The following is an 18,051-nucleotide window of genomic DNA, read 5'->3' as shown; positions in this document are numbered from 1 at the left end:
ATTATAATCTGTTTGTATCCTTCGTAATGAGGTCACGAACAAACCGACCGAACGAACATTTAACGCCAACTTTGTTTCATAATTACTTTACGATAAAAAACGTCTAATGAACAACCATTTGTAACGTTAACCATTCATTATTAATGGCTTTTGTCTAAATTAGAAAATGTTTTTGTACAAAACCTAAACACTAATACGTTGTTGTTTTGACTTTTATTGTTTTAATGAGTTTTGTCTTAAAATTTCGGGTATAATCGTAAGTGAAATGATATACAAAATATTCTAGCTAAGCGGTCCTCCATTAATCACGTGATGTTTTTCAACGATTTTTTGCGCCCCCCTCCCCCTTGGTGACATGTGGTGATCAAACCCGCGTGGGGCTAACAACACGCGTGAAATACAGAAAAGGGCCTTAAGTAACTAACGACAGAGATATCATCTAAATTGATTTAAGTTTAGAAATGCATAATTATAATTCTATTCATACTCTTTTATGAGGATGTGACAAATTCTAACACTACACCCCGTTTTAAGGTTTAAAAACCCACTTAGCGTGAAAAAATAAATACACGTGATATTTTAGTAAAGTCCCCCGTCCCCTCTTGTGATGTTTCGTGATTTTTGTCGAACCCCCCTCCCCCAATTGAGTCTCACGTGATTAATGGACGTCCCCTAATGTGGGACACAATATGAATAGTGAACACGCGGGTGAATCTCAATCTGCATTCTCCAAGCGTGATGCCTGCATTATACGAAAAACATGTATGAAATCATAGGATGCGTGCAGCTTGCAAGCAGACCAAATCCGCGCGCGGGTACGAGTCAACGCTTGACAGGAAAAGGGCCCTAAATAACTAACGAGAGAGAGAAAGAGATTCAGAGATTTTACTATTTCTATTCAAACTATTAGGTACACAATTTCAGGTCTCATAACTAACACCACCTGACACAATTACAAACCCACTTAGCGTGATGTCGTCAAGGTTAGTAATGTCATAACAAAAAGGACATTTTCCTTATCCCAACGGCAAACTAAGGACCGCACTTGAAGAGTGCCTACTCAAGTTTACTCAACTGTTCATTCAGTGATGTTCCTCGGGTCGTGCTTATTCATGTGAGCAACTGTTAGGTAAATACACTCTCATCTTAAGAACTCCTTAGAAAATGAACATTGTAGGACCCTATTATAAAGATTTGTATAAAAATGACAGAATGGGTATTATTGAAGTACGTTTGAAAAGGTAAGTAATTAGTTGGGCTGTCGTTTTTAATATTGATTTAGAAGTAAAGTCGAGGAAAGCTTGCCTTAGGTAGGTACATATTGATATTTTATTTAGCAGTCCAATGACTTCTCCCGCCTTGGGTGAAGCGAGAGTGACAGACTCTTATTGCCTAAAAACCACTCCGTTCCTATTCCTTCTTTTCGAGCCAGAGCCGCGGTAACCCGCTAGGTACGAGTGGTCCACAGCTCCGGGTATCCCTTAATTTACTCATTGCAAAAACAAAAGAGAAATTAAGATAATCCCCATCTGACCTACAAGACCACATTATGATTCTAAGCAAGCAGCCCATCAAAGCACGTTCTGCAAATTTTTATGAGAAAGAACGCATTATGAAGACGTTAGTGACTTCATGAAGACTATTACACGGATGGCAATAAGCTATTTTTATACAAAAAGTGGTGTAATTATTACCATCGTTTCAAACGAGTCTGGAATATTAATAACTTAATAGCTACTGCAGTCCAAGAACTGAGTGTACTGTCTTAATAATGTAGACTGATGATGTCATTGTGGGCTTGTGGCTTGTGGCTATCGATCGGAATTAATGTTCGGTTGGTGAAGATTCTGTGTACTTCCTTTGTGTTTTAAATGTGGGAGATAATGTTTGAATTGAAGCGTATCTTGGCTTTAAGGATAATGTTTAGATATTATGTTTACAAGTCGCAATAATTAGAAGATTTAGTTTCATTGCCTCGGACTGTTTGTCAAGTGGTCGTAAGTTTGACTGGCAGGTAAGGGTCTTGGTTTGGTTCCCGGGTCGGGCGCAATATTGCTGGGCTTTTTAGTTTTTAGTTTTATCAGTAGTAGCATGGAATCTGGCATTGTGTCCAGTATATGGTTATAGGCTCATCTCCTATTACATGGAACCTATAACAAAAAATGTGAAAATTCGGTGTACTTTCTACAGTGGAAGTAAGTGCCGTAATGTGCACCTCTGCCTACCCCTTTAGAGACAAAAATCGTGACGATACTTTTTATTTAGCTTCAATGGTTTTAGTCGACGTTTCATTTTAGTTCAGATTGACAATTAGCCTCTCACAGTTCGTATTGTCATGTCTGCTTTATCTAAACTAGAACTAACCACCCCACTGAAGTGTTAATTTTCTTTTTAGCCATTCCTTTTATTTTATGAACACTAGTATTATAAAGCTAGCTCAAAGAAAAGGTCTGTCGATAGTTCACTGCCGCCGCTAACGAGTTGAGATCGAGTCAGTTGTTTAGCTTTTAAAGTTAAGTGAGTGCCGTCGACGGAATAATTGGAAAGTTAACGAACGAGCAACTGAGAAGGTATTCGCCTCGTGTTCGGTTTTAACGTGTAGTTTATGTTGATAGTTGGAGTTTGTTGACAAGAATTTACAGTACCTGTAGGAACAGAATAGTTTAAGTTAGATTATTTTGATAATGGTATACATGTTGTGTTGTTGGAGGTTATATTATGTTATCTAGCTGAAACCGACACGAGTTAATGGCAATAATGCCTAAAAAATAACTCGACGAAACATATCACAGCAAAGTCTTTATTTTATTATAACTTTCGTGAGATATACTAAATTAATTATTATATTATCAATTTACTTACGTAACTGTTTGACGAGGAACTCGACTAGTTTCAAACCATACTAGAGACCCTATTCATGAGCCGCGTTAGTCGAGGTACTCGTCAAACAGTTACGTTAGTAAACCGAGAACATAATAGGTAATAAAACTCTTAATTTTTTTTTTCAATTACACAATACAGACTTCAAAACAACACCAGACAGACTATTCTCCTATGCTCATATTTCTTATCCATTGTCCACAGAACCTCCCTCCCAGTGGCTCAGTTCAGCCGCGGCGACTTCTCCCTCTGGTCTGTGCTGAAGAACTGCGTTGGCAAAGAGCTGTCCAAGATCACCATGCCGGTGGTGTTCAACGAGCCACTGTCCTTCCTGCAGCGCATGCTGGAGTACCTGGAGTATGCCCATCTGCTGCGCATGGCGTCGGAGCAAACCGACCCTGTGGCGAGGATGGAGTATATTGCTGGTAAGGCTTTTTTTATGGCAAGCAATCACCGCCGCCTATGGACACCCAAAACAACAGAGGTGTTATAAGTGCGTGGTCGACCTTTGGGTGTTAGGAATTAAAGAGTTGTTGGGGAATACTGGGGAATAGGAAGACACCTCACTCACAGGTCCGTCGAGCCGACCCATATGTGCCGAAGCGTGGCTCTCCCACACTTGGAGAGTAAGACCTACAAGTATTTTTAAAGAACATACATTTCATACAAATTAAGACAAAATGTTGTATATTACACGGCGATATTTAAATCAATTTACAAGAAAAAATATTTTTAGCATGTAAAGTAGTACGTTAAATAAAAAAGAACTATTAGATTCGACTACGATCAGATCTACCGTAAAGTTTACCTCCAGACCATATTAAACTCAAACAACTTCATCTAATAGCACTAAAAACGCCATTAGCCTACCTAATTAGCATGCTAACAATCTACACGAGCTTCTACTCTCAGATACCTCCATCCTCTGCCTATATATTGAAAGTAAATCAAGGCAACAAGTGGCCACTTATGCGGCTCGGCGTAGAGAGCGCTCCAATCTAGAGTAAGGATAAAAAAACAACCTGGATACGGGCAAAAATAGCGTTATGAGTACTAAGTGCTTCTGAGAGAAAAAACAGCGTTTTTATTCCAAAAACCTCTTTTGCAACGTATGCTTTTAAATTTTTTAGAGGCTTTTTAAATTAAGTACCTACGTGTATTTTCTTAATGCTAGAGTGGTTGTGTGTTAATGTATTAATTTTGGAAAGGTTTAGGTTATAAGTTTTTAGAGTAGTTCAAGATTAATTTTGTACCAATTTAATAAAGTTGAGTAGGTGGAGGAAAGCAGCACATTTTTAGGTAAATATCAAGCGAAAAATGTCACTATTTGCAAAAAAAAAAACCGTAAATACATTAGGTAATTTGAGTACTTTCTTCAGAGAAAAAAAAATACATTCAGTTTTATTTTACCAAAGTTATCGAATTCCAGTAAATTAGATACCTTACCTTTAATTACTACCCACGGGCATTATTCTAACGAAATACAATTCCCGACATTTGTCAAGAACAATTGATATATTCGCGAGTATTTTGTTACAACAACATACCAAGTTTTTCCAAGTAGAAGCTGTGGTAGAAGGTGCCTTGTTATATTTTATTGTTCTAGCTGAATAATTTTATCGTCTATATCAACTTCTGCCCTTGTTTCTCTAGTAGTAAAGTTGGATTTTGTTATTTTTGTGTTGAGTCTTCTTCGTTCCTGGTATGGCAAAAAGACCTAGGTATATCGAACAGGGCAAATGAAAGAATTATGGATGTTACTTAATTTGTGAAAAAGGCTCACCCCTATGTAGTAATGTTTACGCATTTATAGGGTTCATTCTGTAGTTTTAAGGATAGTTCTAGTATTAAGTTTCTGTTTTAATTTTCTCCCTTTTAATTGGTTACACACAGTGTCTTAGCTTCTATCATTTTTCCTGTCAAACTTCTGCAGGATGAGATTTCTCTGGGACTATGCAGTACCTATGTACCTCCTATCTATATATAATGTTCTCCTGTATTCTGTCCGTGTGTTGTACATAAATTAATAAATAAAATAAAATTTGCCTATTTGGGGATAAATAATTATAATTTTGTATCAAACTTATCCTTCTCTAACACATCACAAAATTCAAAATGGCACAATTCAATTCACATTTATGATAAGCCGATTACATCCTTATTACCTTGACTATAAAGACGTATGAAATAGAATTTCGTCAGTTTTCTCTACATCAGATTAGTGGGCACATTTGTGATGGCTTTTTGTCCCTCGCTTGTTGATTCGATCTATTATGAGATTAACTTGACGTTGTTTCCTTTTGCCAAATATTGGTTTGGAACGATAAATATTGGGATTAGGTATTGTAAATATATTTTTGCTCCCATTTGTTTTTGGAGGAAGAAGATTAGTTGTAGTAATAAGTGTTGTGTATTAGTAGATAATCTGTGTGTTGTGATGGAAAGGTAATCAAAGGAAACTGGTATTTCGTATCTAAAACATATTTTGTAGGTAGTTTTTTATTTATGACAGTGGTGTAGCGTCTGGCTCTTTATTTAGGGGGTAAAATCATCCAATGACTTTTCCCGTCTTTGGTTGAGGAGAGATAGAGTGTCAGACTCTTATTGACGTTTGGGAAGTTGTTAATTTTTGCCTAAGCACGTTGGGAGCCTCCGTAGCCCCAGGGGGCCCGAATAATATACATAGATATAAGGAGTGAAAGAAATAATTTTACATATTGTATTCTGTCAATACCGAAAATGCTTACAAACTTCTACACATTTTTTATGTTTCTATTTATACTTTCGATTATTATTAATATTAGGCGAATTCACCTAACTTTACCAAGAGATACGATCAGAAGTTATCTAATCAACCTTAATAAGTCTACACGATAAATTGGATCATGCGAGAGGAATCAACCTCTAATAGAATCTGATGTGAAGTTTCTTAATTTAGTAAATTGATGAAGAGTTAGGAAGATAAGGACTGCCTCGTTGGTCGAGGCAAGGGGTCTCGGGTTCGATTCCCGTGTCGGGCAAAGTATTACTAGGTTTTATTCGGTTTTTCGAAAATTTCTCAGTGGTAGCACGGAGTCTGGAATTGTGCCCTATATATGGCAATAGGCTCACCTCCTATTACATGGGGCTTTATAACACAAATGTTGAATAATGGGAGTACATTGTACAATGGCATTACGTGCCGTAATGTGCACATCTGCCTACCCATTCGAGGATAAAAGGTGTGACGTTGCATGATGAAGAGTTAGTTGTACATAATTATATTATTATAAGTATTTGTATTACAGCGTTCGCGGTGAGTGCGTTGGCGTCCAACTGGGAGCGTCTGGGCAAGCCGTTCAACCCGCTCCTGGGCGAGACGTATGAACTTGAACGTCCGGAGTTCAGGGCGGTTTGTGAACAGGTATGTTGTTAGCATGTTATTTATTAAATCTGCTTTCAAGTTATTATAAGGATTTGTCTCTTAGATACCACATCGCCCAATGCAGAAAAGGCAAAGTGACGTTGTGCCGCTTCATACTAGATGCGCCTGGGTCGTGATTAACTTTTTTATTTATTGGTATCTCAATCAATAGGTTCATCAATCGTTTGTCCAAGTTTTAATAGCTATGTTAATTACTTACTTATTCGATAAGTTAATTGATTGTACTGACTGAGACTAGTTACAATCAGTAGATAGTACTCTGATCACTGAGTTGTATTGACTGAGAAAGAAATTTGATAGTTACCAATTTAAAATCATCAGTCGCACATTTTTCTCGATATCCTCTGAAACATAATCAAATAGGAATGTTAAATATTATAATTAGTAAAGTCGAAGTCTTAGCATTTATTTCAATTAATCCTAAATTAGGCACTTTTGAAACGTCAAAGTATCAAGTAGTAGTATATCATTTTTAATTATAATAAATAAGACTATATTACCCTCTCCTAGGTATCCCACCACCCGCCCGTGTCTGCGTTCCACGCGGACAGCCCCCACTTCGTGTTCCACGGGTCCGTGCACCCCAAGCTGAAGTTCTGCGGCAAGAGCGTCGAGATACAGCCCAAAGGACATGTCACTGTGGAGTTACCTAGGTAAGAAACAACTATTAGTTAGATATTAACATTATTTAGGTATATGAACAAATTGAACTATCGTGAGACTCATTAAATTAACTCAAAAATCAGTGTTTACCTTCTCACATAAATATACGGAAAAAAACTATATATACATGAATAGCGTGCGCAGACGCGGCGACGTCGCACAGCCTACTGTAGGCAGCGAGTCGGCTCATACGAATGCTGACCATAATAGTGAATAGTGTCTATATAAGTCGTAAAACATATTTTATTACAGAAAGTCGTATAAGTAACTAAAAATTGGATGTCATATAAAGTGATAACGTATTATACTATGTTGATAATAGCGGTCTGTTCAATCCCGTCGAATCCACTCACATTCTTATTTATTTACATAGGTATACATAGACACCAGGTACACAAATACAACGTAAATAAATAAAATCCAGTGTTTCGTTGAAATAAAATGAAAACTAACACAAATGTTTGCGAGGTGGATTGCCTCTCCCACAGATAACAAACGACTGTCGATTTTTTTTAAACCGTCCAGCGCCAATATTTGAATTTGGAATTGCGGTTTTTCTATTTGTTTGTGATTGTGAAAGAGTTTTTCTCGCTGGACATGCACATTTTTTTTAGGTTTTATGGAAACTATGTATTTATTACATGTATGCTTCTTGTTCGTTCTTTTCCATTCGAAGGTACGCTTTGGAACAAGCACCTAGCTTCATTGAAAGATAAACTAACGGACAATTCCATTTGACGTTTCGAAAGTGTTTAGTTAAGAATTTAATGAAATAAATGCTTTGACTTTGATTTTGATGTCTTGATCGATGGTGAGATCAAGTATTGGGTGTTGAATCCGACCGATTTGGCTATCAAATTGATTGTTTAATTATTATATTGGGTGTTTCAGTTTCGAAAGCAATCAGAAAGAAATATGTGTAACTAATATACTACAAAAATCTACAAATTTAAGTTGGTACCTATCTACTTAATCGTATTTAAGTCTGTAATACTGTCTGTAATAATGTCTGTAATACTGTCTCGATAGTTGAGCAAATAACTTTCATGTATCCGGCCGGAACCGGATATCTGAACTTTGCCAACCGACCGGTCGTAAAGATGAACTTCGCAAACAATAAATGTAGATTCATTTTGTTTCACTAAAAATAAATGTTTATTATTGTAACGTAATATGTTTTTTTGTTACTATGAAAAGCAAGATGTTTTACAGTTACTTATTTTTCATTCAGTACCCTTAGTATAAATTTGTTTGCTTTTACGTTTACGAAAACGAAACAAGAGCACGTTCAGTGCTCTGATTGACCCGCTCCAATGAACAAACTTACGACCATCAGAGCACCGAATGCGCTCGAATGTTTGGTTTTGAGGAGGGTACTGATAGCTTACACATTTGACTCAGTGACTGGGTGACCGGTTACTGGGCGATTTGATTCCCGCATGAAAAATTCATTGTGTGACCCACAAAAAAAGAATTCCGGGTGCGAAAATAAATATGTGGAATGACAATAATACGTTTCCCTCACCAGATGGGGCGAAGCCTACACCTGGAGCAACGTGAACTGCTGCGTCCACAACGTGATCGTGGGCAAGTTGTGGATCGAACAGTTTGGGGCCATGGAGGTGACCTGTCATGGCGGCGCTGGTCTGAAGGCCAACCTCGTGTTCAAACCCGCCGGCTTCAACAACAGGGACCTGCACAGAGTTGATGGGTTCATTGTCGATGCCAAGTAAGTATTAAGAGCTGTTTTGTGTCCTTAAAGAATTAAATCGTCGTGTCTAGTGCGTTAAAACCACCGTGGGGAGTGGAAACTATGCCTGTTTTTCTTTAATGATATCTTCTCATTTATTTTGTTGTGGGATCTAAGGCAGTTGTGCATAATCCCTGAAACGCATCGTCTCTGTTTTGGTTTGGGCATGGTTGTATCTACTGTAGATTCTGGGCTACATGAGTTGTAGCGGTTTTTTTTGTAAATCTCCCACTACTTAATACCTATTATTTATCTTTATTGTAATGTCGTATAGCTGAGTAATCCGCCTTTATATCATAACACCACTATGTTTGCTTATAATATTGTAGTAATTATTTACCAAATTCTCTTTTCCTCATTCAGCAAGAAGCGCATAAAGTTCCTGTACGGCAAATGGACGGAGTACATAAAGTGCTGCAGTGCTGCCGCCTACGAGCAGTGGGCCAAGGAGCGCGGCGAGGAGGCCTCCTCACAGACTCCCTCACACACGCCTAAGAAGATGCTCGCTAAGTTGAACAGCTTCAAAGTTGGAGCTCTCCGCTCTATGTCTATTCAAGACGTAAGTCTATTTTACTTATCCTGCTTTTTTGCTTATGTTTTTAAATGACCAATGAGGCTACTGCTTTTTGTCTACCAGCCATCCGATTAATGTGAATTACAAGTACAATAAGCGGTAAAGTCCTCTTATTCCTGTTATTGAAACGGTTAAAATTAATTAAACTATGCCTGTACGTTAGTAAAAGTGGACAAGAGAACAGTATAGTGGTCGCAAGTGCGACTGCCGGACAAGGGGTCTCGGGTTCGAGTCCCGTGTCGGTATACCGTATTACTGGGCTTTATTTGGTTTTTCGAAAATTTCTCAGTAGTAGCACGGTGTCTGGAATTGTGGCCCATATATGGCAGTAGGTTCTAACCCTATCACATGGGACTTACACAAATGGTGAAAAGTAGGCCCCTCCATTGAAAAAAGACGTGGCAGTGTTGTCTTACTCCTTTTATAAAATTTTCTACCCCTTCCAGCCAGACGATGCGGAGAACTCGGAGGATGTTCCCAAGTCAGACGACACGAACAACATCGAGATCGCGGGCTCCGTCACCCTGTGGGAGGCGAGGCCGCGGCCTACTACTAGTGCACAGGTTAGTTTTGTTCATATTAAACCAAATGTTCAGTTGATTCGAATAAATGGTACAGCACTACCTGGTTTAGTGGCACGTTTGGCGTAGTACATATCTAGGTAAAAGGCTGCTCTGTAACGTGTCGCAAATTCGATTCTCGTAGGTCATCTTTTTGTGTCAATCACAAGTTGTTGTTTCGTGTTTGGGCATTGTGATGAATTACATAAAATTATATGTTTGTAAACGCACTCACGACATAGACATAGGAGAAAATAATAGTGTGGGGTAACAATTTTGTAATAAATAGGTAGGTTTCTCTCTCAAATTCAAATTCGAACTCAAATTTCATAATCTAGCGATTAAACCATATTAGATATACTAATTCGAATTTATGTATTTTCCAGTACTACCAATTCACGGAATTCGCAATGTCCCTAAATGAGCTAGAGAGGGACATGAAGGGCCAGCTGTGTCCCACGGACAGTCGACTGAGGCCCGACATCCGACTGCTGGAGCAGGGAGACATTGATGGAGCCGCCACCGAGAAGACCAGGCTCGAGGAGAAACAACGGACTGCTAGGAAACTGCTCAAAAAGTCACCTGAGGCTTGGCAGCCTAGGTAAGGCAGCTTTTACAATTTCTTGACTGTAGCTGTTCTATTTTTAAGCCTGGTGGTTAACGCCACGTCACAAATGTGACGATCACGACCTCACGGACGAGCTAATTTGTATTTATTTTTTTGCATTACGTACCGTAATATGTACCTCTGTCTCGTCGTCGTCGTTGTTTTTATCATGTTGGCAACATACTTAGTAACCATTAAACTATTTTCTAGGTATTACACCATCATTTAGCGTGTTTTAAAGTGCCTAATGTATCTACTTATATGGCGAGTAGCTGTCAATCATACTTATGGATATACACACATATACTGTAAATACTGGCAACAATATTTTGAACAATGCATAAATATATGTATTAGAATAACCATTGAAAATTACTTATATCACCAAATGAGCAAAGCATCGTTACCTATTATAAAACCTATCTTTGATTACAATGCAAACTGCTTTTTTCCAGGTGGTTCAGTCAAGGCACAAACCCGTACACGAAACAAGAGGACTGGCTGTACAACGGAGGCTACTGGGACCGCAACTATCAACACTTAAAGGACGTTGACATTTTCTAAACCTACCTCTAACTCTGCCCATACTCTCTACGTACAAACTTGATGACTGGAATCTGATAGACAAAGATACTATAGAAGTTACAGAACAGCTATTTATTACCTAGTTTCTTTTAGCAGTTAATAATTAACTATCTTTTACATATTATAATAAGCTACTTATTGTATATTTTTGTGCCAAAGTTTATTTATATGTTGTTTTTTATAAGTTTGACGTATGATCTCTGCTCTGTACCCTTAGTACGAGTTTGCACGAAAACGAAATAAGAGCGCGTTCGGCGTTCTGATTGGCCGACGCGAATGAACCAACCAATCAGAGCGCTGAACGCGTTGTCGTTTAGACCACGTCAAACGTAAAGCAAACTCGAACTAAGGGTTACTGGTTAGAATGAGGCTTCGCTTCTAGAGACACCATTTCATTTCAAATTAAATTATATGTTTATTATTTAGATAATGATGAATGATTCTTAAAAAATACGAAGACATATATTTTAAAAATTAAATAATAATATTTTCGGACAATGAAAATGGAAAAAATAATTAAGTTACTCTTGAGTTTAAAATTCGAGAATTAGAACAGCTATTAAGTTGAATTTAATAGCAGTATTATGGCGTAGATATTTATTATTATTTTGTTATGTAATTTAATAAACATTATCTAACATTGGCGTGGTAAGACAAAAATAAATGTAAATAAGAATATGATCAAGACACGATGGATTTGGGATTAAGATTAAATGAAATGAAATGTAAATAGGATTATAAAGTAGTGGACCAGAACGGAATGGTGTTATCAAAGAGATTAATATTTTCGGCGTGAAGTTATATGTAGGTAAGGAGTGGAAACTAGGGTAGGCGTTGAAGGGAATTGGAGACAAGACATTCATAACCATTACCTAACTAGGAGTTACTTATCACACGCTAAACTAATCTGTACTGTTAGGTGTCACTTATAGGTGTTTACTTAAAATTGAAGTTAGGTTGCGGAAATTATTGTAAATAACAATAAGTATTTTCAGCCGACTTCAAAAAAAGGAGGTTCTCAATTTGACCTGTATTTGTGTATGTATTATTGTGCACGATTATCTCGCGTTTGACGGAACCGGATTTTGATGCGGTTTTCAGACCGCATCAAAATCGGTTCGCAGTAACTTTCGGACTTAGGAGCAGGTTTTAGGTATATTACCTGACTTATAAGAATAGAGGTTCGCACATTAAATTTTGAAGGACGTTCGATTTAAAAAAAGAGTTATCTTTTTGAACCTTTTTTTAATGTCTCTGTAATGGATGTCTTGACCCCAATAATCTTCAATCTAAAAGAAAGTATTTATCTAGTCGTGGATGAAATAATAAAATAAATATTTAAAATAATATAATTGAATAATTCTGAAAATGTAACTTTAAATTTATTTTCTTAAGTGTTATAAAAAATATTTTAGTTAATAAATCTAGGTACTTTATTCAATGTTTGGTTATTTTATTTTACTGAATTTAATATAAACAAGAGAGCACCAGCTTCATTTGTATTATTAGGTATATATATACTAAATAATTAAGTATTTAATACTATTATATATTTTTTTGAGAACTTTGCTTCCAAAATATTTAAAAGTGAAGTCAATTATTAGTAAAATTGCTGTAGAATTAAGATATATATCTTGTATATCTTTTCTGACATAAAATTCACGTTTAGTAGTAGGTCTTGTATTATTGTAGTAGTTAAAGCTTATATGTGTAACTAATCTGTAATACGTGGTGCGAAACATGACTAAATTTTTTGTAGCGGGTAAATTCTCGCATTTTATATTATTAATTTACAACTGGCTACTTCCGTGCGGTTTCATCTGCTCTGCTCGGCTCCTATTGATTGAGGCGTGATGTTTCACAGCCAGTGTAACCTTATAAAAGGACTACCCAACATAAAAAAATCGTTGCAATAACAAATTAGTTTTTATTATAAGTAATAATTTTTATTGATTTATATATAAGTAAGTATGTAAAAGATTTTACTTCCAATACAAATTTATTTTCTCATTCTTACTTCAATTTTAAGCATGCTTTCTTACTTCAAATTGCAAGATGCGTTAATTCACTCCCAAACTAAAATATCTGGCTATGATTCGTACCACGGAGTCTACATGTAGTAACTGTAAATTTAAAATCAGCAACTCATGTTGGCGTGCTGACTAAATATTTAGATATTATTACCAAAACATTATCTAACAATATATATTTGCTATAATATTATATATAAGTATTACTGTAAAATTCAAAGAAAAATATAATAAGCAAGTATACCTATATTTAAATCAACATAATGTTGAATAATTTATATTCTTAAAAGAAAAATTGATGTATAGAATTAAATACTTTTAAACTTTTATTGCATAATAAGAAGCGTAAATATAAGAATTATTTGTTATTGTATTAATATTCTGTTTGTATTTTGTATACGATATCTCATATCGTGTTGCGTATAACATCCATTCCAATGAAGTAGTTTGTAGATTATGTGTGAAACATAGTATAACTTTATGTCATAAATATAATAAAAATACATAATTAGTAGGTAATAATCGTTATTGCTAAATTGAGCATTTGATGCTTAAAAAAATAATTTGATATTATGAATTGTAATAATTAAGTTTTTTGAATTAATAATTTGCGATATGCCTTGGATTAGGAATTCATTGTTGTTTGTGATTTAGGTATTTAATACAATAGGTAGCGATGCCTGCAATTTTAGTGAGATTTGTGTGTTTATTGTGTCTGTACTTTGTATTAGTAAGTACGATGTGTATAGGGCAGGGTGGCCAACAGGTCGATCGCGATCGACCGGTCGATTCCGAGAGCATTTTTGACCGATCGCGTACCAAAAATTAAGAAAACACTTCAAAATTTTTGGCACATAAATATTTTGTATAAAAGGTCGATTGGGAGGAACTTTTAGAAAAAAAGTCGATCGCGAGTACATATAAGTTGGCCACCCACATTTACTATTATTTTCGTAATTATTAAAAATATGTGCATTAATTTATTTTTAAAACAAAAATTATGTCAGGCTATTCAAAATTATATACGCAAAATAAACTAGTCAAAATTAAATGCGCACATTCATATTTTTTCTTTACAGAAAAGTTTTAAGAAAATATTAAGCAATAATATCGCTACGTGTAGTTTACGAAGTTTATTTATCATTGTAATCCAAAATAGTGAATAAGTATCGTAGTGTTAAGTTAATTATTCCATTTTATGTACCTATTTCCATTATAATAAGACAAACCTCCCTTCCATGTTAGAAAAATAAGATTCTTTCCACCAGCTTTCAAAATACAACATAGTTCCTATAGAGCACTGGTTTCCGACTACCAAATACAACAATTGAATTATTTTAAATTAATAGTTTTATAATAAGCTGTTGTATTTTTTGCTTTTTTTAATAATCATAGTGTTAGGTTAAGTTAGTGTCGTTCCAACCGAGGTGATTGTACGCCAAAATGTCAGTAGTGGGTATCTATTTAAATGTGTATGTAGCAGAAACTGTACATTTTAAATGTGAATAATCAAAAATAAACTCGAATAAATAGATTGAGAATTTATTAAGTGTATTTTCATTTCACTCTTGGTATCTGGAACCTTGATCTAACCGAGGTACGATGTATTTTTTATTTTTTATAGGCTCCATTACCTGCCTTCTCAAAATCCCCCATCCAAGATTCCCCGACAACGCTTAAATTCCTAACTACTAAAAGGCACGGCCTCTGGTGTTTCTGGTGTGTGCTGGCTTATACCATAAAAGGAAAAAAAAGTCAAGAGGTTATAAGTTAGAGTTCTTAATTTTTATGGCAGTAGGAAAATAAATCAACTCATTTATAATTTTTTTCATGTATTCTAAAGAATATTCAACAATACCGCAGACAGTCCACTTTTTAAACTTAATCTAAGTGAAAAACATGATTTACCATACATCAAAGCAACTGCAAATAAGAATATAAAAAATACAAACAATATATTGTCAACTTTCAAAAATACAATAGATATATAATTACAGCTTTACTACTAAATATTTATATAATTATATTGTATATGTATTAATTTTGTATTAAATATATTATATAGAGCTCATTTACTTTAAAATATTAACCTATTGCATTCGAAAAGTTGACAAATCAAATCAAACCAAAAGAATAATACATAAATACAACAAATATATAATATCATGTTTTAAATTCACTTCAGGTAGTTTACTTATGATGGCACTTACAAACGTTTGATAAACATAAAATATTTCTATTTCTATTGTAATAAGAAATAACACTAACTGCCGTACTTAGAGACATTTAATGATTACGTAAGTAACAATTTTGTTCTAATAACAATGGGGACAACTGTATTTTTGCTCAATAGATGGCACTAGTGTGAACCTATCGTTCTTTGTCCAATAGGGAATTAGGCAATGTCACACCATTGGAGGTAGTGTCACACTATTGGACATCCAATATTTGACAGCTCTTCTGATTGGATAAAAGACCCTCTTCCTACATTTACGCCATCTAGATATGGTAGCCTTAATTGCTAAGGACTGGGTTAAGTAACCATTAAATGACTGAGCACGGTGGTAATTTATTTAGTATTATTACTCTTAATACTTAACCTCTGAACAATTAAAGTTTACTTGTAACGACATAAAAATATTCTTATCTCCATGTTATTAAAAATATATATTTTCACAAAATTACATTTCAGTATCAACAATGAAAACATTTAATAACACGATATTATTTATTATACGTAAGTTTATAAACTATAAAATATAATATACATTTATAAACAGTATAATAGGATATTACAGATATACTAGTTCATAGAATAGTATAACGTAGTATATATAAATGTATAATTTAATATAATAGGTGTTTATGACTTCTTTAATTAGGGCAAGACTATTAAAAAACAAATTCACTCATACTATGTCACTGTATTATAATCTAGGCACTGTATATCACACGATTGCATATTATCTGACTTTATAATTAAATATTAATCCTAAACTTAACTAAAAATATTACAATAAAAAATAAGATTCGTTTCAGTTCGTAAGGTCTAATCGGTAATTTCAATGACATCTTCATAAACAATTTAAACATATTTCTTTTTTAATTTTCAATAATTTGTATAACACCAATCTATATGAAATGTTTGTATTTGTATAGGTAACACTAATTTATATTAAATGTTTAAAAATATTTCTTTTTAATTAGTAATCAGTGTAAGGAAATCTGAGAAGATTTATTGAATTTGATCTTATTAATAAATATGTTATAAGTTTACTTTTAGTGAACACTTATGAAATTACCCAATAAACCACAATTATATGTATAAAAACATGCATTTTTTTAAATAAATCTTCTAGCCAAAAAACTGATTTTAAATATTTTTTAGCTAAAAGAACATCTAAGTTACCTACCTACTTGTTCAATCTGGATTGTGAAACTTTCAAAACCGTTTTCACCATTTAAATTGAGGAGAATATATTTTTTTCGTGTAATATCGAGTCCAACCGTTTAAAAAGTTACTACAGAAAACATATTTTTGATAATCCGGTCAAATTAAATGTTATATAATTATTTAAAAAAATATTTTAGACTTTTTTATTTCTTACAAATAATTTCTAAGTTTTTCAGCTACATGACATTGATAATTGAATGTATTTAGCTTTAAATTCGTACTTATAAAACCATTAAATTTTAAGTAGGTATTTATGTACTTTTCGTGATCTAAAGCTAAGGTAGATCTAGATTTTTGGTCCTTACGACTTGAGCCTAATCCTTGCGTTATTCCCTTTAGGTTACTATGTCCCCCTAATAACTTAAATGTTTATCATATTTAAGGGTCGGCTTCTAGGCCAGAATCTAAGAAGTCCTTTAGGTATAGTGGCACTTGCTTCGGGAAAACTCTGCATATCTGAAAAAGAGAATAGATTTTGTGTTAGTTATTTATTGGTTTGGGCGTGGAGGTCAAATAGAAGAAAGAGGCGCTTAATATTGTCAAAATATAGATAGTGGGTAATCAAGCAGTTTTTTTTTTTTAATTAAAATATGAGACACGTATTTTTTATTTTCTTGCGGAAACAAATACTTTCGGAGATATATTGATTTCAATTATACATCACATCAGTTCTAGGTATGTTTTATACGTAGAAATGACGTATTTACTCACACTCCTCAGCTTTGGTTTGTTTTATCTAAGTATTGTTATCTTATATGCCAAAATAAAACAAATACGTGTCTAATTTTTCATTACCTAACTGATGGACTAATTTCATACCCCGTCATCATCCCTATTGTGGGTGTATCTATCTAATGGTGGTAATACTTATTATATGTAAGTTTTTAAAACAATTTGCGAAAAATGAATATAAAGAGAACATCATCTACCAAGAGATCGTATTTCAGAGAGTTAAAGACACATTATGTTCAAACTGCTTATAAATACTAAGTCATATACAAAATATAACGTAGTCGGTTATAATAAGCAGGTTTCTGTCGAAACTAGTTTTCATCCAACCAGTAATCAAAGCTAATTTATGTAAGTAATTAGCATTTTTTTTCAGTGAATTGCCAAGGACTGTATAATTGTTTATAACTTACCATGTTAATGTAATAGAGTGAGCTAGGAATGGTGATTTCATTGTAGTTCCTCCTGACGGCGTCTACGATCTGGTCGGATGCCTCCTGAGGAGTCAGGATCTTCATCAAGGTGGGGAACTTCACCTTCGGGTTCTTGCACAGCCCCGTGTCCACAATGTACGGACAGATCACTGTGAATTTAATCTGGAAAGGATATGGAGTTTTTAATTAGTGTTGTTACTTTATGTTGTTTTGTAAAAATATCTTTAATTATTACATGGGATAATGTATTTTAGTAACACAGTGTGTATAGTTTAGTGAAGTTTTGCTTGGTGCATAAGTGCACAAATTCGCATCTGCTTTTCAAGTGAATGCCTCATAGAAAATTCTCTAGAATTCAATT

General features: G+C 34.5%; 3 protein-coding genes across 9 annotated transcripts in view; 2 read left to right on the top strand and 1 right to left on the bottom strand.

The window, feature by feature from the left end:
* Positions 1 to 11,284, top strand: part of LOC118269846 (oxysterol-binding protein-related protein 1) — a 78,042-nt gene extending 66,758 nt beyond the window's left edge. For all 4 annotated transcript variants that reach the window (XM_050698609.1, XM_050698611.1, XM_050698612.1 and 1 more), the window contains 8 exons: positions 3,085 to 3,305; positions 6,168 to 6,283; positions 6,815 to 6,957; positions 8,496 to 8,696; positions 9,081 to 9,276; positions 9,738 to 9,854; positions 10,238 to 10,452; positions 10,914 to 11,284. In XM_050698609.1, coding sequence (XP_050554566.1) covers positions 3,085 to 3,305; positions 6,168 to 6,283; positions 6,815 to 6,957; positions 8,496 to 8,696; positions 9,081 to 9,276; positions 9,738 to 9,854; positions 10,238 to 10,452; positions 10,914 to 11,022 — 1,318 coding nt within the window. In that variant the 3' untranslated portion in view covers positions 11,023 to 11,284. The remainder of the gene's footprint in view (positions 1 to 3,084; positions 3,306 to 6,167; positions 6,284 to 6,814; positions 6,958 to 8,495; positions 8,697 to 9,080; positions 9,277 to 9,737; positions 9,855 to 10,237; positions 10,453 to 10,913) is intronic.
* Positions 1 to 18,051, top strand: part of LOC118269957 (17-beta-hydroxysteroid dehydrogenase 13-like) — a 157,936-nt gene that overhangs the window by 95,023 nt on the left and 44,862 nt on the right. The window lies entirely within an intron of this gene.
* LOC118269910 (17-beta-hydroxysteroid dehydrogenase 13) overlaps positions 16,731 to 18,051 on the bottom strand; it is a 31,532-nt gene continuing 30,211 nt past the window's right edge. For all 4 annotated transcript variants that reach the window (XM_050698627.1, XM_035585288.2, XM_035585306.2 and 1 more), the window contains 2 exons: positions 17,670 to 17,852; positions 16,731 to 16,983 (listed from right to left, as the gene is read on the bottom strand). In XM_050698627.1, coding sequence (XP_050554584.1) covers positions 16,906 to 16,983; positions 17,670 to 17,852 — 261 coding nt within the window. In that variant the 3' untranslated portion in view covers positions 16,731 to 16,905. The remainder of the gene's footprint in view (positions 16,984 to 17,669; positions 17,853 to 18,051) is intronic.

The sequence above is a fragment of the Spodoptera frugiperda genome, chromosome 15 (genome assembly GCF_023101765.2).
Source record: "Spodoptera frugiperda isolate SF20-4 chromosome 15, AGI-APGP_CSIRO_Sfru_2.0, whole genome shotgun sequence".
NCBI classification, from domain to species: domain Eukaryota; kingdom Metazoa; phylum Arthropoda; class Insecta; order Lepidoptera; family Noctuidae; genus Spodoptera; species Spodoptera frugiperda.
Note: the sequence above shows the minus strand (reverse complement) of the source record. Positions and strands in the feature narration are given on the sequence as shown.